The following is a 19,926-nucleotide window of genomic DNA, read 5'->3' on the forward strand; positions in this document are numbered from 1 at the left end:
AACCTTTTCTGGATCAGGGCCCACTTGAAAATCTCTAAGTGTTTGCAGCCCACCCACTTAACACGCAGTCATAACATTAAGTTCCTATTTATCGGTATGACAATGACTGACAGAGACAGAGTAGGCCTATAACTTAAATATATATATATATATTTTAAATATCTTAGTGTTTTACCAATTGCAATACCCTCACACACCTTGCCATCAGGTTGAGAACCCCTGGTCTATTCAAAGGTTTCCTGGAAACTCTCCTCTGCAGGTCAGAAGTGAGAGAACTACCTTTGGCTGATTGCCAAACAAACCTCAACCTCTACCCTCTGGGAGAAAGCCATTAGGAAGATCTAGAAACCCAGCTGGTCTGTTTTTGTTGTTGTTTTTAAAGCACATTCATGGAGCATGTTATAGAGTGCATGCAATAATTACATCCATTCTGCTCTGAATGCAGTCGATTTGTGGCCAGATAAAAGGCTAAATGAAACTAGGGAGGGAACATGATGTATACATTGCCCCTGTATATTATCTGTATGTGAATGTGAGTGTGCATGAAGTATGGTTGTGTGTGTGTGTGTGTGTGTGTGTGTGTGTGTGTGTGTGTGTGTGTGTGTGTGTGTGTGTGTGTGTGTGTGTGTGTGTGTGTCTGTGTTTGCGTGTGTGCACGCGTGTGTGTGCAAAAGATAGAGATGCAAGCAGCTCCTATAGATTTTACATAGCAAATTGAATGTGCATACTGTGCAAGGCAGGATTTATCTAGAGTTATAATGTGACGCCTGGTGATAATGAAAGGTAAAGTACGTGTTTATTATACAGGCACATAGATTCTGATTAGCCAACAAAGCATACTTGAGATTGAAATTGAACAGAGCAGAAGCAAGCAATTTTCACAGACAAAATATACATGAAATTGGCATGGTCGTGGCAAGTCTATCTTTGCACTCAGCCTCTCTTTGAAATCATATTGTGATGCAGCTGCATGTGGAGTGTAATGGTGTATGAATGTTTACTCGTCAAAATCAGCCTATTTCCTGGTTATGTATTGGCAGGTTCAGGGGCTGCACACACTGATTGAGTCTAGGAAATGGATTTGAGAACACATTAAAAAGACTGCATTTCATGACGAATGGTAAACAAGGTAAGACTAAAGTAAGAAATTGACTAAATATCACAAAAAATGGCTACACAATTTCCCCATCGTGTTGCCCCTGTGCATTGCAAGTATACAGTAAAAAGGTGAGAAAATGTACCCATTTTACTGTGTAGATATTTCATTCAGAAAGAGCCCTTTCAGTGAACTTCTTTTATGCCCGCTGGAAAGAAAAGGTGATACAGCGACAGACTCACAGGAACACCTACAATGACACTGTAGGTGGGTGGTTTGAATACGGGGGTCTTTAGATTGGTCTCTGCTACCGTTCATCTCCCTTAATCACAGACTAACACATAACATAGATAAGATACAAAACATCCTGCCTGTGGTGGAAGAAAATAAAGAACTACCTTTGCAGAACATAACTAAAAAGAAACACTCCGCAGAGCGCATATATCTACCAGGCTTGGTTGCCTAGCCAGGGCTGCAAGTCGTGCGTTGCAACGGAATATGCCCGTTTGCCTCCAGACCCCGATACTTTGCACAGTGTGCAGTAGTTCTATTTTATTGCGTTAATACTTTATGAAAGATATCACCTGACTCATCACTCTGCTTACTGGTGGAGGAGAGTGGTCACCCGCAGAACGTTTTAGGCTTAGGAATCCCCTTCACCCACCACCTCCCCACCCGTCCCAATCCTGTCTATGTCAGAGGATTTTGACAGCACCCAAAGGTGACAGGAGTCAAAACTCATCATGGTCAGTAAGTCCTCTGGCACCGGGGAGCTACGTGATGTGCCAGTCAGGGCACAGGTCACAGTGTGGCAACTGTGTCGTCTGGACCTCACCTCACCTCAGCTTCACATTGTCTAAGAGGCTCAGCTCGCCCTTGTCCCGATGCACAACAATACGCACGCACGCAAACGCCTGACAACAAATGTCTCCCCTAGTCATAGACTGTGCTCTTTTGTCTGCACTATCACAGCTTTTCAGTGATGACCTTTAGACATTGCCTTTTTCAGAAATGCATGTTATGTGATCTACATCAGGATTGTGAGGAGCAGAGAGGATTGCATGACAAAGGTGCAGTAGCTATACTGTAGACACGGTTCGGATTTAAACTACGTTGTTAAGCATTGCCATGATATTTAATTACATCTGTAGTATAGCCTTTTTATCCCATTTTAATGTGTTTGTATTTCATTCCACCAGAACCATCAGTATGCATGTTGTAGTGATTCAACCAGGGGGAAATTAAATAAAAACAAGAGCGTGAATTGAGTCCATTAGCTCTGGTGAGGAGTGATTCATACAGTAGCAAGCTTACAGCGACTTCACCCCGAGGTCAGACTTACTTCATACAGTAGTAAATGGTTCATTCATCATTCAATTTCTCTCTGAAGACAGCACACCTATATGACCAAAAACTTTCCTTTAATTGGATTTGACCAGTGTAAAATAGAAACGTTTCCTAGAAAAAGTCTTTGATTGGCTCTAGCCACTGCAGAGGAGCCAAGGTGGGTGTTAAGCTAAAACAAGGAGAGAAGATTGTAAACAGGTTATGGTACATTCCTGTCATACATGTCCAGAATGCCCTATAGAATGTGGGACAAATAATGATAGTATGTGCTTATTGAAAACGCACATCTCCATCTGCATGATGTACCTTCTACTCAGCAGAATTGAGTGACATGAGGTGTGCAGAGTATTAAAATAATGATATATTTTTTTAAAAGTTTAAAAGCCTGCCTTCCACTTGCATACGGATTACAAGGGCGGCAGTGCAAGGTTTCTTGTTCCACTCCAGGGGGGCAGAGGACCAAGAGATATCCTGGATTTCCAGAGTCTTAATGTCTGTCAACTGTGCTTTATTGATGGCTTATGTCAAATGCCATTCTGACAGAGCTCATTAGGATGAAGGCAAGTCGTCTAGGATGGTGTAGAGGCAGGGGGAAGGCAGAGCTGACTGATCACTGTCTGCACACAGCTCACCACTATACCTGCAGGGTGGAAGCCTCTGACAGGACTTAGCTGACAGGTGTGTGTGTGTGTGTGTGTGTGTGTGTGTGTGTGTGTGTGTGTGTGTGTGTGTGTGTGTGTGTGTGTGTGTGTGTGTGTATGAAAGTCTGATACAGTGGATGACGAGTATGGGGGGTGGACAGAGAGAAAGAGGGAGGGAGGGAGAGAGAGAAGGAGAGAGAGAGAGCGAGAGCGCACAAGAGAGAACGAAAGAGAGAGAGAGAGAGAAAGTGTGTGTGTGTGCTGTTGTTGGAGTTACCCTGGTGTCACTGAGCAGTCCCCACTTGATGCCACGACTCCAAACACTACTGACAGGCTGAGAGTATTCTTTCTCACCCCCCCTTGTGCCCCACACACACGCACAAATATTTAAATGGGCGCATTCCTCTCAGTGCATTGCATAGCACAGTAAAATGTATCTATTTGTAACCGTGGGGATTGTAGAAATGTAAATGTAAACTCTGTACGTTCTCAGAGTTAAAATTACACTGAGGATTTTACAGTGTGCATCAGCAGTCTTGATCGACAAGGACAAAGACTGTAGACATCAGAGACCTCGAGAGGAGGATGAGTCAAATGGTCTCTCACTGGTCCCCGCCCTGCGTTATACATGATGAATATAAACAAACATTCTGCCATTCACCATCTTTGAAGAAACATTTAGGCTATGTTAGGATTTCCACCCTAGATACAGTGTTACTGTCTTTTTCCAGAGTGATTTAAATAAACCTTATACATGCCATTCAGCAGATCAGTGTTTACAGTTTCAAAGCCAGCGGCCGAGGTCTAAAGCTACTGTAAAATATCCATATCTGTTATGGCCGCCGGCATGTGGCAATGAGCTCAGACTGTGATCTGACATCTTAAGGTGGTTTTCTAATATGCTGATTAAAAATGCATGTTTGGAGGGCAGGCAGAGGGAGGGTGGGGGGTGTTCTGGGAAGCCCTGCCAGAACAGATTAAATCATTTTACTTAATAGATATTCTGAGGATTAGGGTCAATGTAAATGAGCAAACTGTCAGACACCCAAGTCAGCAGCGTATATATGCTGTATAAAATGGACATGACTGATAAGAGTCCTGGCAGGACTTAAAGGTAAAGTTTTTTTTTTACGGCAGTACATGTATTAAGATGCTGCAAGTAGATTACAGTGCTATTAACCTTTTACTGCCAGTCAATAAAAAATAACAAAATCCCACACACACAAAAAAATCTAATGCAGGTATATTTAAGACTAGGTTGAATTAAAGGGCTTCATTCCACTGATTTCAACTATGCTTCAATAATGTTAAACAAAACACATTGCTTTAGCTTTTACAGAGCATATACTGTACAAACTCCTTTAATAAAGTCTTTGGTAGACTCATAGGCATCCAGTTTGATTGGAAGCCTTGTCAAATAGTTTGACACAGCACACGGCATCACCATAAACAGAAATAGAGAAACACAGAGAGAGAGAGAGAGGGGGGGGGGAAGAGGCAATGAGAGAGACAGAGTAAAACATTTGGCAGTGTTAATGCCATCTTAGCTTAGGGGAGCTTCTCTTGATCGCTGTACGGAGGGTGCCATAATCCAATCAGCTAAAAGACAAGCCCATATGCTTTGAACTGAGCCAATCAATAATCACTGCTCTTCTTTCTGTGCCAGACATACACACTCAAACCTGTTTATACACACAGGTAGACAAATAAAACTGAACCAAAGCAGAAACATGCTTGACAATTCTGAAATAAAGCATTAAAAAAAAGCATACCATACTGCTGCGTAATCTAGGGGTTTTAAAATGTGAGACAGTTTACAGATGTCCGCTTTCCAGTAAAAAGATGTAATTAGATATCTATATTTAGATATTTCAAAACAATGATTACCAGTAACTATTATCATTATCAATATAATTGTATTGTGCATATTAGATATTTGGATCAAAAAGCGGATGAATTTGAACCTGATCCTGTGTTAGAATACCATATTTACGATTCACACACAGATGCATCAAACTTAATTCAGTGGACAATTGTACATATTGTATAGATTGTTTATTACTAGTTAGAGAAAATCGACACCCACACTGCACACTTCATAAGCTAATACGGAGACGACAGTCAGTGAAGATCTCTAAAAGCCTGTAGGAGTTATATTCACCGTAGGACCATGAGTGTCTTAGCTCCCTACAGTATGAAGATCCACACACGACACACTCTCACCAAAGCACAGCCTGACCAGACGGTTTTCATACTCGTGTGCACCACAGGTCAGTCCAATCAAAGGTTATTTTACCATGAAATGGGATGCCTCCATCTCGCTCCAGACAAATTGTGAGCCTACCACATATAAAATGAAGTTATTATACATCTTTTCTTCTTTTTGTGTCTCGATAAGTTACTGAGAGGTTTTATCAGTGCCATTTGCCATCCCCTGAATGCTTTTAGAAACACTTGCTGTCATGGCCTTGCGCTGAATAACACAGCCTTGGAGAGAGCAGGGGAATTTTCCTCGGGGCACACCTGTGCCCTGATAGTCTCAGCAACCTCAGGCAGCACAAAGAAAGGAAGATGCATTCTCAGTGAAAAGGAAAAGAGAGGTACGGTGGTGAGAAGCAGATCAACAATTGCTTTTTCGTCTTCAGTGTTTGGCTCTGACCTTCAGGGAGAGCCTCAAATAAATGCAACACCGCAGGGTAAATCAAAAAATCCCAGTGACCCTGAATCTCTACACCATACTGCAATGTGGAATGAATACACGATGATGAAAGACAGATATTTTAAAAAGAAAAGAAAAGAAAATGTTCTGAAATACAGTTTCAGGCCAAATGTACAGAGCACGAGCACGGGTAATAGTTTTCCACACACACCACCAGCCTCCCACGCAGTCTCCTATTCCAGTATTCACACAACTATAAATAGCAATGCAGATTACACAATGCCATTAAATAATACAGAAAATAAGAAATATAAATGCAGCCATCATGCGTCATCCCTCCACACCTGATGTTGGTCATTTGAACAACCTGAAATGTGAGGCCTTTAACAGCACATGACCAAAATGCTAAATGCTGTACTCAAAAGACAGAATTTAATTTAACACAGAAAAAAGGTCAGTTAACACCTCCGTCAAAATATGTTGCTGACTTAAAATTGCTGTTAAAAGGCCTAATTTTAACTTTGTTCGTATGACCAACATCTCTCACCAAAAATAAATGTCTTTCTCGCGAAAAGGGCGATGTGATCAGTTATTTCCAGCTACAAATTATAAATTAGGCTTAAGCCTGCCTGCAAACGGTTCCCTGAAATTGTTAGCATCATTGGGTCTGGAACGCCTGACAGGCTGTCATGAGGCTGACAAGGTGAGTGGCTACTAGTCTGCTGACTCAGGTAGTCAGCAGACTCAGATAGTCAGCACATAGGTAACACACTTTACCAATGATGGAAAGGCTCATGGAACTGTCAGCTCAGGAAATGTCATGTCACAAATGAGTTACTAAGAGGAGATGTGTATTTATTTTTTTAAACTTTGATTGAGATAAGGACACTGGCATAGATGCTAGCTCATCAAGGAGTCATTAATCATATCTCTCAAGTGTACTACTAGGTTATATCTGCATTTGAGCTTGAGCTTGAAGTCAGTCCAGAAAACCTCCCTAGCAGCCTGGAGGGAGGTGCGGTGAGATATTCTGACTGTCCTTGTGTGTCACTTACCAGCCGCAGGAAAATACTTTTTTTTTTTTGTGCTGATGGCACAAAGTGTCTCAGTGAGGCTAATGCTTTATGTCAGGTTCTATAGTATCTATCGCATTAAAAAAAGAGGAAATCCACCTTTACTTTCCCTGTGAAAGCACTTTTCTTTTCCCACAACAGTCCACAGTGAGGTTCTTAAGTATCTGCACAGTAGAAACGCTGATGAGCAGGTTCACAGCAAATGGTAAAGGTTTACTGTAGAAAACCTCTGTGATTTGTGCTCTTTTGTATATTCTATACATCTTTATTATATATACACTTCAGCAACAAGGAGGGCCAGACAAGTAAATAGATGGGAGGGGCGGTGATAAGGAGGAAAATAAGACAAAAAGGAAAAACAGAACAAAGTGCCCAGCTCTGAAAACTGGCATGCTGCAGTTGTATGTCGGTCACCTAGCAACAAGTCTGCCCCATCACTTACCCCCAACACACACACACACACACACACACACACACACACACACACACACACACACACACACACACACACACACACACACACACACACACACACACACACACACTTTCCCCATCTTCCGCTGTGCTCTCTAATTCAACAAATCTGTTCAGAATGTATGGCTGCTCTTCCAACAAAACGTATTCTGTACTGGGGTCTAAGGATGTGGGCCTCTGCCGAACACGCCACTCAGCCGCCCATTGACCACAGGGGCCTTTCTCTGCACACACTAAGGAGCTGGGGACAAAGGCCCTGAAAGCAGGGGCAGCTCCACAGAGAAAACATTTGCTTGTAATTGTGTTTGACTGCATAATGAAAATGATGTTCTTTTTTAATTTGGGCTTGTTAAGGCCAAACTATTTTCCTCCGGTCACCTGATTATTGTAAAGACGCATCCCCTCGCCTGCCCTGTGGGGCACTCAGGGCGGGGTGGGAGGGTGTAGCGGGGGTATTGAAAATGGTCCAAAGACCTCCCCACTATTTGCTATAACCCCTCTTGTGTTTCAAGTGTTCAACGACAACAACATAAATATGTAGACTCTTTTCATTACAGGATGGGAGCGAATGCACCAACAAGATTTGTTTTTATCTTCTCCATGCGCAGGGCAGATAATGACAGACAGGCGCACACAAGGACACACACACACACACACAGGCACAAAGCCACACAGATATAGACACACACACACAGCCCTGGCTTGCAACGCATTGAGAAGGTAGCATTCCTGGTGCTACTTCAGCCAAACAGACCATTAGCGGAAGCATCAGGCTTGTACCCCAAACAGTGCTTCAATGGACACATTCAGCTCCCTCCCCATCCCAATTTCCTGTTTTATTAACTGGAACTGTCCACATTCATTTACTTTTCCACTTTTCCTTCTTTACACTAGCTAGTGGTGAAGGTGATGAAAATTCAGGTGAGCATCCAGTGTGTGTTGAAGTGAAGAAATTAAATTCTATTCTTGGTAAAACGGACCTGAGTTACAACTGTACACTTTTTTCCATCTACACCAAATGTCTTTGCAAAAATAGCCTATCTACAAGCTCACAACGAGCACGTTGGGAGCTTGTAGATCGGCTGTTTTTGGCAAGTGTTCAAGTGGTTTTAATTGTTGCTTGAAAAGGTTGTGCCCTGCTTGGCACAATTTTGTATCTCTTAACCACATTAACCCTGGTGTCCTTCTTGTTTATCTACAAGCTTACAACACCTCTCATCGTGACGTGCTTTGAGGTTGTAGATCGGCTATTTTTGCTGTTCATCATACAGCAAAGTATATATGGCTTAAGCTTAAAAAAAGAAAAAAGACAACCATCCCATCTGAAAAGATTAGTGCCATATTACATATAATTTGTGCCAGTAACTGATGTGTTTTTGTGTCCCTCAAGGTCTCTCTGCAACACTTCATACTGTATGGATAGATATTCAATGATTTCATTGGTTTGAGATTTTTGCCAATCAGCCAAAAGCAACCCTTTTATAAAGCACAAGGCTACTGTGAGTCATTCATGATAAAGACACAAGATTTTGAATTTAGACATGGCTGACCCCACCATGGCATGGGAGGTTGGCTTGTGGTGATCCAAGTTGTGAATTTTAACCACAAAAATAGCTATAACAGATTGGCTATTTCTATCATTTGTTGTACAAGGAAGTATATACGACGTAAGTGGTTAACTTTCTCAGGAAAGTAAAATACATGTCTTTGATTTAGCACAACATCAGGGGACTCCTCCATACTACCCCCCATCTACATTGACTCATTTATTGCTTCTCATTGAATGTCTGATACTGTGAAAGGCATGTGAATCACCACAACACTGCAAGGCATCCTCTTGAAAAGCCAATGATAAAGCACAGCAGTCAGTGCAGAGATGCTTCGTTCACATGCTTTCTTGATAATCAAACACAGCTTGTATTTTACATGTTGGACCAAGTACATACACAATGTTTACGAGACAATGTTGTCCAAACAAGGGGTTTGCTTTCAATGGGCATATTCCCAGTGACATTTAACAACATTAACCCTGCCATCCCTGTTTTTGGCATGTCATTATAGGCAAAACATTTAAAAAATAATTTCAAAAATAGCAGATCTACAAGCTCGCTGAGCCTGTCGATTGCAACACTGTCGTATTACAAAGTATAAAATAGGGCTTAAGTGATTTAAGCAAATAAGGTGTTCTGTCCAAACAAGGTCTGTTTCACTATAATCTGTGGAGAACGCAGCCTCTTTGGGTCACAACAGGTGTAAAGAGAATGGGTGTAAGTCCTCAGGGGTCAGACGTGACCAGCTAAAGTCTGAGGACCGTGTCACACTCGAGTGGCTCAAGGGCCTGCGGTAACACCCCTCGCTCCATTAACAAGTTTCATCACATTGACAAGACCTCCATTTCATTCGTTTTTCAACAGTGTCAACAAGTTGAGTGTATCTGTCTGCGGATGTTTCCAGGACTTTCACCGTCAGGACCCCAACTCTGACACCAATTAAAGAGATTACGTCTTAAGCCGAGAGGAAAACTATAGCAGTGTGTTGCCACGGTGATTGCTTTTGACAAGGTCACAAGGAACAGTGCAGTTGTGCATGACCTTAACAGACACATCTTTGTTTTTATTTCTCACAATCTTCCTAATGATGAAAATCATGAGGAGATGATTGAAACACACTTTAATTTATGATACGCACTAGGGCACACAATGAGACAAAATCCAAACATTGCTTGTTTCTGCACACAGTATGTGTGAACAATTATGGTCATCTGATTAGGCAAACAACAAAGAAATATCTGATCTGCTTACACTAACCCATTTATATTAAGACCAGACATTAAAAAGTAACTATTAGTGCAGTGTACCATTATTGTTCTATTCTAGAGTATGTACCAAGAAACACATTTGTATTATTCTATACTGAATTGAATTTATTTTAGACATTTAGCTATTAAAGAATGACTTACAAGTTCAACCACAGAAAGTAGTTGATGTACGGTGAAAGAATTATGCCTAATGCCTGTTATGAAAATAGCTGATCTACAAGCTCAAGTGTCACATTGCAATGCACGTTGAGCTTGTAGATATGCTATTTTCAGTGTGTAAAACTGGCGTGCAAGAAAGTATAAATGAGGCTTTTACAGATATACCCTGTAAAAATCGTTTTAAAACTTGTCTGGGGAAGGAGAGTGTAATTAGCAACGATAATATTAATAGGCTTGTACACATATCCCTTAACAATGTTTAAGATAGAGAAACACAAGGTAAAAATAAAATAATTAGAACTCCTCAAAGTCATATGTCTACCACCAAAGATTGCCTCAAGTTTTTGTGTTTTATCAATATACTGTAACATTGTCCCCCATAATGCAAGGTCATACCATAACCTTGAAACATCAAAACAAACCAACTGAAAAACAACTATGCCAATTAATGTATAAGATAAATGTATATCTAGCATAATGCAGACAACCAAACCATCTGTCAGATGAACTGCCCCATCTACCATCAATGTCATATTTGGAATATTTCTTTAAACACTTGGAAAATCTGTAATGTGCTGCCAGCTATTTTAAATAATAATCGAATCCAGCTCTTTCGCGCACATGCGCGCACACGCGCGCGCACGCACACACACACACACACACACACACACACACACACACACACTTTCTCTGTGACAACATACAGTACATGCTGACGCACACGCATTAAAATATAATCACTTATACATAATGTTTTAGAAATGTGTATCTCAAAATAAAGTAATTCTTTAAACAGATTGATTTAAAATCCAAAATGTAAGGCCATATATTTGTGACATTGGTAATTTAACTAAATGGGATTAAACAATTAATTTCTTCTCATAACATTATGATAAATAGCACATCATAAAATTAATTATTAGGATATTCTGGCTTAAAAACAAACAAAAACAAATATATTATTTATATTATTTACCATTATTTCCTGTTAAAAAACTAATTTAGGTTACCCATCCAAAAATGTTCAATTAAATTGTTGATAGTTTTAAAAGAAAACAATAATGCAATTGAGACTAACACCACCACGTAATATGCAGCTTTAATTAACTTAAGTCTAGTTTTTTCACAGCAAGAGGCCTATTCATGATGACTTAACAGTATTGAGATATGGCCCTATAGGCTATAATTCACAGAATTCACAGGTCTTTTAAAAAAAAAGTTTGGGTACCTCTACACGGTGAGTGTAAATTTAACTCTGAACGTATTTCAGAGTTAAATTAACAATCATGATTTTGCTGTGCAGTGTAGTACAAGTTTCCATAATTTATGATCATGTCCTACCTTGGTGTCGAGGGTATGATTCATTCTGAAACAGTTTTGTACGGTATGGGAGGACATTTAGACCTGACCTCCTACCCCACAGCATTTTACTTTTCGCGTGTTTTCACGTTAATTGGCCGCAGTTGAACTGCAAGCCGTAAATCAAGAAGTGCAGAGTGTATTAATGAGTTGGACCACCCAAGAAACTATTTTCTCTCCACTTTCTTGGTGGACAATAGAAGGACACTCGAGTCTGCCATCGCCTGAAAACCATGAATGAACATTCACAAGAGCAGTGGTCCCCCGCTGTCACACTTTCAGCAGGCTAATGACTGCGCACAAGGACTGATTAAAGTATTTAAAAAAAGGTGAAGTATTATGAACAATAACAGAGATCATTGAATTTAAAGTTAGGCCACCATGTTTCCCTACAGCTTACATAATGCTACATGTGTGGGATGGAGGTAGACACAGGCTGACTTAACCAGGGCTCCAAGCAGCTGCAAACAACAGAAAAAGCATCCCAGTGGGCAATGAACATGAATTTGGGGGGGGGGGGGGGGGGGGGGAGTATCATATAGAAATCATAACTGCCTGAACTGACACAAAAACTAGAGTACGTTTTCATCATCATCATGGCAATAGTCTATACTATAGAATATAGACTAATGCTATTGACTCTATAGCATTAAAAATAACAGGTGATTTTCTTTTAGAAACATACGTGTTTAGAGTTTCATCTATTTATTTAATCTTCAAGAAATTCTTCACAGCTCTGTGATAAGTCAATAGTTAATGTTTTGAATCAATCAGAACGGTTTGCATCTTTGTTTCCGTAGTCTATAATTGCAGCTTGCTATTGCAAAATAATGTTTACTAGTCTATGGGAAAATAGATTATCAGGGGAAATTGCAAAGCAAACTACTGTATCAAATTCGATTTATACAAAAGTTTGCAGTCTTTTTTAAGAAATCTCCTTTTCCACTTATTGAAAAAAGAAAGGAAAAAACTGTTAGCCTAATTGTCTTTCATTATAACATCCCACAAAGCAAGACCAATAGTTACTAAAATACCAAGGCTAATGTTGATTAAATGTCTTTCCAGGGTACAAAAAGCATGTTTTACATAAAACATTCTTCAAGGGAACAGGAACATGGTAGTGAAAAAAAACAAAAAACATATCGTTGATGGCAGGGCCAGGCAGCCCAACTCAAGTGAAAGGCAAAAATACCACACAAAAAAAGATACAAGACAGAAAAAATAAGAGTAAAGAGTAATGTCTATCCTGTCCCTTACACATACACTTCCCCATTAAATAATTTCCATTAATTCCAGATGAGTTTTTTTCATTCTTATAGAAATACACAATGTCTCTGTGTTGCATGTAGGCCATAATACAGAGTGTTGTTGTTGAGCCTAGATTCTCTATGTTTATTTGTATGAAAATAAACGTAACTGACAGTTCAACAAATTTCCAGAGGTACAGAATATAAATGCACCTCTGGAATGCGTAGCCATATAAAACAAATATATACTAGAACAAAACAAAATATTTGGGGTTTCAAGGTTGAATTAAAAGCCTTGGCTGTCCTTTCATTGCTCGTAGCTTTTCCAATGTGGTAAAATCCCAGTGTTTTTAGAATAAAAATAAACCTGTTCAGTCCATCTTCTTATATATTATGTGTAAGTGAGGCTTACTGCACGACCCGTTGCATCAAGGCTTCTGTTTTCTTTTTCGCTCTGTCCTCTGCTGGGCAAGAGCAGCCCATGAGGAAGTCCTCTAGAGGATGAATGGCTCTTATAAGCGACTTTTGTTCTCCAACATTGCGGCTTCCAAACCGACATCCTTCTGCAGAAAAAAAAAGACACATTTCCTGCCACACCTGTTGATGAATTGTGCATCTGTGTGAGGCTAGCACAGTAATAAACATGGTCTTTAAACAGCGTAACTGGGGGTCCAAGATAATTAATTTCCTCAGCTTGATAAGACTGGTGAGGGAATGGCAAGCACAGTTTGTAAATAATAAGAAGTAATCTGTCAGTTACAGAGGATATAGAGTATCATTTCTGGTTTTGGATGCAATGGGGCATTTGTGCATCATGCTGATAGTACAGGATTCATGTCATAGTCTACTATTGTTCTGCCAAGCTAGCCTACTTTCAGTCTAATAACACACCTTTTCAGCCATGTCTCCCTGTTTTCACCAGAGGGTGTCAATAGGTGGATATATTTTGCCTACCACCCCCATGTACAACCACTCCTTTATTTATTTAACAGTTGAAGTATATAAATATACCAGGACAGAGCACATTAATCAATGTTGTTGTGAATGTGCTTTGCATTACTTTGCATTAGTCTCAAACAATCGATCACTGTGTGGTGAAAAAACATATCACAACCAGAAAAAAAGTGCTCCTCGGAGCACAGGTCTCCGCCAGGTCAATTCATCAATCAGGATGGAATATGAAAAATCTGACAGATCCGTCTTGATCACATGACTATAGAGATAATGTGTACCGATTTGCGTGATGTTTGGACAAAATCTGTAGGAGTAATATCAAAAACGTTGTTTAGCAAAAATCGGCCTCCTGGTGTTGCTATGACAGGAAAATGTGAAAAGGGTGTTCCTCGGCCTAGTGGGAATGTGCGTGCAAAGTTTCACGACAATCGGACACTGCATTCATGATTTGAGTGCTTTTACACTACAAAATCAGCCTAGGCCTAGGGTGTTGTGTCCCTTAAGAAAATGCCAGCCTGTTTGAGTGACAGCATATACTGTATACAATATTGTATGTCACGGTAAATGTAGGAAAACAGAATAGTAACAGACAGAATATACGTATATTATGTCAAATATATACATAGAGGACTACAGACTCACAATCTACAGTTGTACATTTGTGATTTTATTTCCTTTTACTTTATTTTATTCCATTTAGCAATTTATGCTATTTGCTGTTATTTTGTGCTATTTTTCACTATGGCTATTTTGATCTTATTGTATTTTTACTGCTGTTACACTGTTGAGGCTCCAAGCTAAATATTTGTGCTGCCTGCAATGTTGCCACAGCTGCAGCCTATATTGTAAGTATGTGACAATAAAGATCTTGATACATTAAGTTAGTGTGTGGCATGTGTGTAATCGTTCTTAAAATAAATAAATTAAGCAACCTGGTGTGATTCAAAGCAATGAATACCTACAAAACTATAACCTGCATGTACTATATGAACCTCCTAATGAATATAAACCTCTGAATGCTTGTAACCTATGAACCTTCTAATGAATAGCTACGTATAACCTACATGTATGAACCTTGAATGAATACTTATAACCTATGAACCTGTGAATGAACCCATAACCTCATGTATGAACCTCTGAATGAATACTACCTTTGGACATCTGAATGAATACTTATAACGGATGAACCTATAAATGAATACCTATAACCGATGAACCTATGAATTCATAACTCTAAAAGGTTTTTGCACAGTACAATACATACAGTAAGACAAAATCTGTTGGCTGCTTGCAAGAATTTATTCAACACCCCATTAAGGACACTGGCAACAAACTCACAGAGCACAGGTCATGTAACTTATAGAACTAAGAAGCATATTCCCATATTAACCTTTCAGGGGTCATGGTAACAAACTCTAAAAGAAATATACAGTACATATTTAGTGGTAATCGTTGGACCATATAACAAGTGCTTGTTCGTAAGCTGCATTGGTTCAAGATACAGTGGTGGTCATGCAGCAATAATAGATACCTATAGCAACCTGCTAACTTGGCGCAGCTTTAGAGCAAGCATCTTAGATCAGCACCATTGTTTACCACAGACGATTCATTGGACGGTCTGGTGAGGTCAACAAATAACAAATGCATTACAAGGACTCATGAGGTACCAAGGCAACAGCTGGACGAAGCGAGGAACACGACCCACTTGATCACTCTCCAGAATGGATGGCTTTTAAAATCCAAGGTCATAGCATTGCTTGATGTCAATTTATAAAGTGATGACATTAGAAACATTTTCACAATATCCAGACTAACTCAAGTATACATACAGTACGTTGGAGCTTGCATGCACAATCAGGGATGGAATTTTAAGACTGTGTGTTATAGATTGGTGGATGTAGTGCTGTAATAGTGGATGCACTTACTAGTGCAATACCACAGTTATAGGGAGTTACAAATATATTAACGTTTCTTTTTTACGGTTTGTTTTCCTTTTCTTTAGAGATGAATGCAATCGCAGGAATGTAGCCCATGGTGCACAGTGTGACTTCAAATGTTTTTAAAATGAAAAAAAATAAATAATAATCACAGCATGGAAACTGAGCTCAGAAATCATTGCCAATGTGAATCTCTGCAACAAGTATAAAAGAAGAGGGTTGGTTTCTCTCCTTGCCTGGCGGTTGCCTGCTCAACATCAATGAAAAAGGTGTCACAAAGTGACAATAGGCACTCACATCCTGTCCTGCTGGGCTGGGTGCTGGATCAAAAATTCATGAACATGAATTGAAATGACAATAAAATCCACACAGATTTTATTGTTATTTCAAGATCAAAGCAGAACATATTTGTCAACAAGCCATCCTGAAATGTTCTGCATGGAATGGTCAATTTGAACACAATCTTTGTGCAGGACATTCAAGGAGTACACAGAGGATTTTGTTTTTCTATTGCTGCTCAACAAGGTGTCTGGAGAGAGCAATCCTTTACGTGACCTTTTTCAAGTAATGCCGAAAGGGGAAATTAAATCTTCTTGGCTGTAAAATCAAAAACAAAAACTTAGTACACTCACTGACACTGTAGTGTCTGAATGAATGACTTCCTATATTGGTTCCCTGAATTTAGATTGAAGATAACCTTTGATGATTTTAATTTTACTGACCAGTACACAATCAAAGACTCACTATACACCAGGGAATGTACCAGAGACTACACATTCCTGGTATGTATTGATAAGCAAAATGCTCCACAGAGAATAGTGGGACACTTACACATTGTGAATGGCTTCTGACCTTGTCACATATGAATGCGCAAGTGAAGAAGTGTAAAAACACCTAACAATTCCTCACATGTAACCCATATAAACGTCTTTCTCAGTGACTGGTCTCCTAGTGATGATGGGGCCTGACGATGGAACAAAATGTTTTCTGGCACTCTAGGTAGTGTCAGGTTGCCAGACAATCGGAGATCTGTGCCTAGCGATACGCCTGGGGACTTCTAAATTCAATGTAGTTGCTATAACAGCGGCGAGAACAACCACTAACAAACCTACCAGTACTGTCACAATATGAAGGACCGCCCTAAAGATGTTGAATATTGTTTGTTTTTTCTCTTCATCCATTTCTTTTTTTAGTTTATGGGTCCTCCCTGTAAGATGTAGGTAAGGACAATGCTGTGTGGAACTCTCCATGTCACCTTCTGTTCCAGGTTTGATTATTGCCCAACTAGCTGTCAAACATGGCTCCTTTTACATGAGGCTATGTTGAGTTCGTCACAGATACATTACCTTTTCACTATATTTCCTATAACAAAAATACTGTGTCAGTTTGTCTATTTGGCTTCCATATCAGTTAGTCTACTGTACTAGTCAAGTTTCCATCCCTGTACACATTGAGTAATAACTCAAATAAGGTTTTGGACCATTGTTAGGAATACCATTATACAATAACCATGGCGGGTGTGGACATAAAAAGCATATGAAATGATAAACAAATTCTGTTTCAAGCGTCTATGTGGACATACATGGAAAGACATTCTAATAAAACAATGAGAAGGGCATGATGATGGGTACTCATTAATGTGACAGAGTGAGACCCCCTGGTCGACTTCCTTTGATTAGTCCCTGCTTTAGCTGAAACCCCGGAAGAAGAGAATGTCTGGGTCCTGGGGAGGAGAAGATCAGGGTGAAGGTGAACTATCATGGAGAAACAGTGTGAGGGCTTTTTATACTTTGCCGTGCGACCGTGACGCAACATATATTTTTCTTTAATGGACATTTTTTATGTACATGTGTGTGCATGTGACAAATTAAAGGAAAGTGTTGGGCCACCACGTCCATGAGCCACGAGGACAGTTACAATGAAGTCTATTGAACACCCTTCTAACAAAGGATATGCCCTCATTTGGTGTTTTAATAATGATGAAAGAGCGTGCTTTCTGTGTTCAACTGGGTTGCAATCTGGTGACTGTGAAGGCCATATACTGTATGATTCAGATAATTTTCATATTCAACAAATCATTCATTGACCCCTGGTGCCCTCCCTGTGGATTGGGGCATTGTCATCCTGAAAGAGATCACTTCCATAAGGATAGAAGTGTTTCAATATAGGATATAACAGAGTAACTTTTTTTGTTACGGGGCCAGGCTGCCAGCATGGCTCCTGGCCCTGTTTTAATATTCGCATTATTCCGTTTCTTCCGCCGTTTTTGGCAGTTCTGGCTGAACCGTGCATACGCTTTTTACGAAACTCGGCCATATGATAGATGGTCATGAAATACTATCAAGAAATAATTCTCACAATCTTTTGTCAAAAGGTGGCGCTATAGCACTCAATTGAAAATGCCAACTTTGAACAGGTACAACTCATGCCCTGTTTGACCTACAGTCATGAAACCTCGATACACATATGCGTCTCCTCATGCTGAACAACTTTCACACGCTGACTTTTGACCTCTGACCTTTAGATCTCCCACCATTTTGAATTATATGAAAAACAGTTAAAACCTATCCTCCTGGGATTTTTGAGTAATCTGCACGAAACGTTTTACACATGAACTTTGGACCTATGCCGACAAAACGTTGGGGGCGGATTGGAAGTGAAAAAATGAAGCTTTAATGAGCCAATGAATATTGCAGTTTTATGACAATTATTCATCTGCCCTTAACACATACATGCAGACTCACATTTCTTTGAAACTTTGCGGTAATGTAGAGGGTCATTCCAAATATCACTGAAACCAATCTTACTCCAATTGGTCAAACGGGGGCGCTATAGCAATTTTCTGAAAATGAAAACTTTAAACAGGCAAAAGTCATGCCTCGTTTGGCCGACAGCCATTAATCCTGCTTACACATGTGCCTTGACTCATGAGGAACACATCTATCACGTTGACCAGTAAGCAATTTTGAGCAGTTTGAAAAACACTTAAACCCAGGATTTTTAAGCTATTTGCGTGAAACTGTATCATCTGTGTGATCTCCTTTTTCACAGGATCTAGTCTGTTGGTCCAATGGCTTCTCGCTTAAGTGTGTGCCTTAGAACCTCAAGACTGCCAGTTCAAGCCTCACTTGAAGCAGACTTCATTTAAGTTGCATTGCACACAAAATGATTGTGTCAATTAGTGCAATTGTTAAAGATAACCTGAAATGCTTATTTGAGAGTATGTTTTTTCAATGTATGACATACTTCATTCTGAAAATAGCCGATCTACTATCTCAAAACTTTTCAGATAGCAACATGTTTCTGAGCTTGTAGATCGGCTGCTTTCACTGGTTTCGGTTGCGAGGAGACATACAATTTCTCTATTGGTAAATGGTTTGTGAACGAGTGATCTTAGTGTTAGTGAAACAGGGGCTTGGTTCATGACAGAAGGCAAAATTTTATGATCTTCAACAGACAACTTCAGCCTGGTCAAAGCTATAGCACTATAGGCAGTGTTGCAGCCTGTCAGTCCATTGGTTGAGGGTTCGATTCCTGTTAATGGCAGGTTAGGTTGAGATGTCCAATCAAATCCATTCTGTTTCCATCTCTCTCTCTCTTCAATCTATTCCGTTTCCATGTCTCTCTCTCTTCAATCTATTCCGTTTCCATGTCTCTCTCTCTCTCTCTCTCTTCAATCTATTCCGTTTCCATGTCTCTCTCTCTCTCTCTTCGATCTATTCCGTTTCCATGTCTTTCTCTCTCTCTCTCTCTCTCCATTCTTCATTCACTGGCCACGTATTATTGCTGCCTGCAGCTATATTTTTTATTATTATTCTTGGGTAATTTTTGCTTTATTAGATAGTAGAGTATAGAGAGATAAGAAACCAGGTGAAAGAGAAGGTAGACATGTAGGATATAATGGGAGTCTGAGTCGTGTCCTTATAACGTACCCTGTTTTGTAGTGTTTTCTCTCGCCATCTTGATCCAAAATCAAAGTCAGCTGGGCCTGCTCAGCATTTGTATGCATTTCGCAGAAAATTATAGGATTTTAATTGCTTAATTGTATTAATGCATCTGCATTTGTTAATTGTTTCTCCACTCATTATTCTGTTTTTACCTTTAATTTGTCACTTGTCTGTATATATGTATGTACCTTGTCATTGCGTATGCTAGTATCTAG

At 39.8% G+C, this 19,926-nt stretch overlaps 1 protein-coding gene across 3 annotated transcripts in view; it reads right to left on the reverse strand.

The window, feature by feature from the left end:
* Nucleotides 1-12,846: 12,846 nt before the first annotated feature.
* Nucleotides 12,847-19,926, reverse strand: part of ppm1aa (protein phosphatase, Mg2+/Mn2+ dependent, 1Aa) — a 30,333-nt gene continuing 23,253 nt past the window's right edge. The window contains exon 5 of one of the 3 annotated variants that reach the window (XM_080413219.1): nucleotides 12,847-13,436. In XM_080413219.1, coding sequence (XP_080269345.1) covers nucleotides 13,386-13,436 — 51 coding nt within the window. In that variant the 3' untranslated portion in view covers nucleotides 12,847-13,385. Of the gene's footprint in view, nucleotides 13,437-15,123; nucleotides 17,488-19,926 lie in introns of those variants that run through there. The other 2 variants (XM_080413216.1, XM_080413217.1) reach the window with 2 other exon arrangements.

Source organism: Gymnoscopelus braueri, assembly GCF_963280865.1.
Source record: "Gymnoscopelus braueri genome assembly, chromosome: 19".
Classification (NCBI taxonomy): Eukaryota; Metazoa; Chordata; class Actinopteri; order Myctophiformes; family Myctophidae; genus Gymnoscopelus; species Gymnoscopelus braueri.